This window comes from Nicotiana sylvestris, chromosome 1 (genome assembly GCF_000393655.2).
Source record: "Nicotiana sylvestris chromosome 1, ASM39365v2, whole genome shotgun sequence".
NCBI classification, from domain to species: domain Eukaryota; kingdom Viridiplantae; phylum Streptophyta; class Magnoliopsida; order Solanales; family Solanaceae; genus Nicotiana; species Nicotiana sylvestris.
The window spans coordinates 75,199,819-75,203,838 of NC_091057.1; the positions used below are offsets into that span (position 1 = coordinate 75,199,819).

The following is a 4,020-nucleotide window of genomic DNA, read 5'->3' on the forward strand; positions in this document are numbered from 1 at the left end:
ATATTGTGACACCAGTTTCTGGGTAGAGGCATGTGTTGACTTTCGAAACATTTTGGTTTTATATTTATTTAAGACTTCCGCTTAAATCTCATATTCCGTTGTCATGTAGGTGTTTATCACTTGTTAAAATGAGTTGTAAAAAGGATTAACACAGAAGAGTTAAAGATTTCTAAGTTCGTAGCTTGCCTAGCTTCTATGAGTAGGCACCATCTCGACTTCCGGGGATGAAAATTCCGGGTCGTGACAGATAGTAGATTAATTATCAACTTATACCTAAATTACCAATATCAACGACCCGTTGGCACAATACATGACCTTATATAGAGGGGTTTCTCTTGCAACATAAAATAAAAACATTTATACATTGTTTTATTGCTTAATTATGGAAAATGAAACAATAATATCTGATTGGTAAAGTTGCAGCTGTCATATGGCCAGGAGGTCACGGGTTTGAGCCGTGAAAACAGTTTCTTGCAGAAATGTAGGGTAAAACTGCGTACGATAGATTCTTGTGATTCGACCCTTCCCCAGACCCCACGCATAGTGGAAGTTTAGTGTATTAAGCTGCCCTTTTAACATTTGACAAACTGAAAATTATTTGTCTGGCAAATTAAACTAGAAGTCCAGTAGCAGCACTTAGCTCTCTAGAGGACAAAGGAAAGCCAGAAGTTGCTTGTGACTTTTGTGTACTAAAAAGCAGCTTAACAATTCCAAAAGTTGTCTGGACCACAAAGCAAGATTTAGGACAAACATAAGAAGCTGTTCTTTTGTCCATGCACTTTCCCCTAACACAATAAATATTTTCTGCTTAATTAATTGACAATCATTTTAAAGAAAATCGAGAATCCGTAGCATTTCCCAATATAATTCAAACATTCACTGAAACGAGGAAAAACATTCTTTTACTGCAACATCCTATTGTTATTATACAATACTCCTACTGCTAGGTGCTAATATAAGACGTTAGAAAAATTACATGCATCGAGGCACGTTAACATCCCACGCTTTCCTTGGTTTTCTTAGATTTTCTTTTTCCAACTTTGTCTTCTTAGAAGAAAACATGTCAAACTTTGTTACACCATACACAAAGCCATCCAACAAAAATCTTAAAACTAAATCTAACTTTCAAAACATGTTTAGATAGAGAGAGAAAAAAAAAAGTTAAACCAACCGATGTGACTATGACTCTATACCGTGCAATTTACACGGGCTATAATCAGAGGCGGATCTAAGATTTTAGGTTTATGGGTTCCTACAAAAATCTCAAGTTCATATACAATACTAACAACGAATTAATAGATTCCAAGCTAAATATTCTTATACATTTAATGGATTTTTCAATACAAACACAAGTTCTAAATAAAAATTACTGGGTTCACTGGAACCCATAACTATTGAACTGAATCCGCTCTGGCTGTAGTCGTTAGTTGTTGCTTATTCCTCCGATATCGTCATTGCTGGGTTTAGTTAACCTTTTTAGAAGATCCTAATGATAGTAAATTGAATCTATTCAATTTTTACAATAAGATGGTTGACTGTTCACCGTTTAGCTGTACCTTTCGTCTTTTTTCTTGATCGCTCGATGACGTCATGAGAGAAACAACAAGATCCGAGAAAGCACCAACGATATATTTGTGGGTATGTTTCGGATTAAGGTTTAAATAACAGAGGAGGAGTTCATGCAATAATTCCCAATTGGCTTTCACGTCAGTCAACTCATGAGCTTCCACCATTTCTTGCATTGATCGTCGGAAATCGGAATACGGGTCAGGCGAGTAAGTTTGAATGGCAACGCCGCCGTTGACCACCGCCTCTTCTCTCTTCTCCGGCGAAGGGGTCGTCGGAAAGTCCACAATGGAGTTGGAGTTACCAGGAGAAGTGAAGAAGAAGCGTTGAGATGCAAAGACATTGGAGAAATCGGGAATATTGTTGGAATCAGTATCAGAATATTCTGAATCTTCAAAAGAAGAGAAGATGTAATCTTCTGTTAAGGTGGAGGAATTAGTGAGAGATTTAGAAGTGGCGGAATCAGAAGGAATGTCGAAAACAGAGTTGAAGTTTTTGATAGTTTGTTCATTTTCTTCTTCTTCGAAAGATAGAGAGAGATTTGTGGGAAGGCATTTGAAGTTTGGAAAGCAATGGTAGAATTTCTTTTGAAGAATTCCTGGCATTTTTTTGCTGGCGGTGGTCGTGATTTATGGTGACGCCGCCGGGGATGAGAGAGTAGCTACGGAGTAGGGGATGACAGAAGAAGATGGGAGTAATAGATAGCCTGTGATTGCAGAGACATGCATACAATGTACTTATATATGTGTATATTAATTGCTATTTGTCGCATGCAGGGGTGCTCATTGGTCGGTGCAGTACGAAACGGTAATTAGATATTTTGGTATTCGATTTCTTAAATGTTATACTAATACCGTACCTAATTCAATTCGGTAAGGTTCGGCTTTTCTCCTTTTGGTTTTAGTTTATTCGGTATGGTGACTTCGGTTTGTTCGGCTTGAATATTAACGTTGACAAAAATCTTTGTCCAAAATTAGCAAATACTAATCCATAGAAAAAAGAAAAAAAAAAGGTACATAAAGGAATAAATTTAATCATTGAAAATGTCTTATTACTTGCTTAGAGATAATTGCTGAACTTAGAGGATACAACTAATTCAATAGATGCAACATCAATACACCGGTAAGAAACACCCTAAAATCATAAAAATATTATGTTAACCTACTTGGCAACCGGAAGAATATAAGTGGCAACCTGAAGAATATAAGAGTCAAAATCTACCGTCTAATTTGTTCCTTTTATTTTTCTAAAGAAGTTTATGGGTTTTAGCTAGTGTTAACCTCATCATGAATGCCAAAGAAAAGTATTATGTAAATTAGTACATTATAATCAATAATATGTGTTTAAATATGTAACTTGGTATATATTTCGATATTATTTTTTGAAATACCAGATACCATATCTAATACCAAATTTTTTAAAAATTTAAATCAAATACCATACCATATACCAAAAAATCAAATACCAAATACCAATTTTTTTTTATTTTGGTACGATAATTTGGTATTTATCAAATTATGCACAGCCCTCATCATAAGATATTATTATTTTGGGTAGTCAAATAGTTTTTGTATTATTATTTTTAAGTTGATTTTAAATATTTTGACTTATCGGTAGAAGGTTAGTAAGTAGCCGTATATGTCGTTCTTTTTTTTTGTGAGAGGCTGAGGAGAGGGTTTAATAGCCTACATATCCAACTATATCCCATAATCCTCTTATCCCTTTTGCCCGGTTAATTTCACCAACTAATAGGTTTATAAATGTGCAAAATGTACTCCATGTGCAATTATTCATTGATTGCTTTAACTAACCATAATTTGTGAATCTTTTGGGTAATCAATTGAAAATTTGAGTAAGAAGAATTTCCTTTTTAAAATAAAAATAATATTCCCTATGTTTTAGTTAATGTGACAAGATTTCAGAGTACGAAGGTCGAAGTTCTTAATTTTGACCGTAAATTTAAATATAAATTTTTCAAGTTTTTAAAAATAAAATTTATGTATTAGAAAACTATATAAAAAGTAGGGTTGGCCTCTGCTCCATTACTTTTGGCTCCAATAAATATCAATACACCTACAGATGAATGACACGTGTTCATATAACTTTGAAGGGATGAGATTGCCGCCTTTTAATTTATTCTTATATTTTTTGTTATTTTCCATCTTTTGCGGACCGGAACAAGAACAGTAATAATTCCAACTGACTATTACATCGAGTATGACAAAACATGTACCTAGTGCACTTATTTTTTTATTTTATTAATTAATGGCATTAATTACTGATTTTTTTCTTATAAAAAACTAACCAAATTTTATTCTATTAACCAATTAATTCATAAATATTTTTTTTTATAAGTATACAATACACTCGATAGTTTTTTGCTTTGTGACACTCTTTGCTATGTTTGTGCTTTCATGGAAGGGAATGATTGGCTTTGGTATTGGCAAGAAATAA

At 33.7% G+C, this 4,020-nt stretch overlaps 1 protein-coding gene across 1 annotated transcript; it reads right to left on the reverse strand.

Annotated features, from left to right (window-relative positions):
- Nucleotides 1-1,140: 1,140 nt before the first annotated feature.
- LOC104237988 (transcription repressor OFP12-like) lies at nucleotides 1,141-2,260 on the reverse strand. The gene has a single exon (XM_009792240.2). The coding sequence runs from the start codon at nucleotides 2,169-2,171 to the stop codon at nucleotides 1,518-1,520; it is 654 nt and encodes a 217-aa protein (XP_009790542.1). The 5' UTR covers nucleotides 2,172-2,260; the 3' UTR covers nucleotides 1,141-1,517.
- Nucleotides 2,261-4,020: the final 1,760 nt, after the last annotated feature.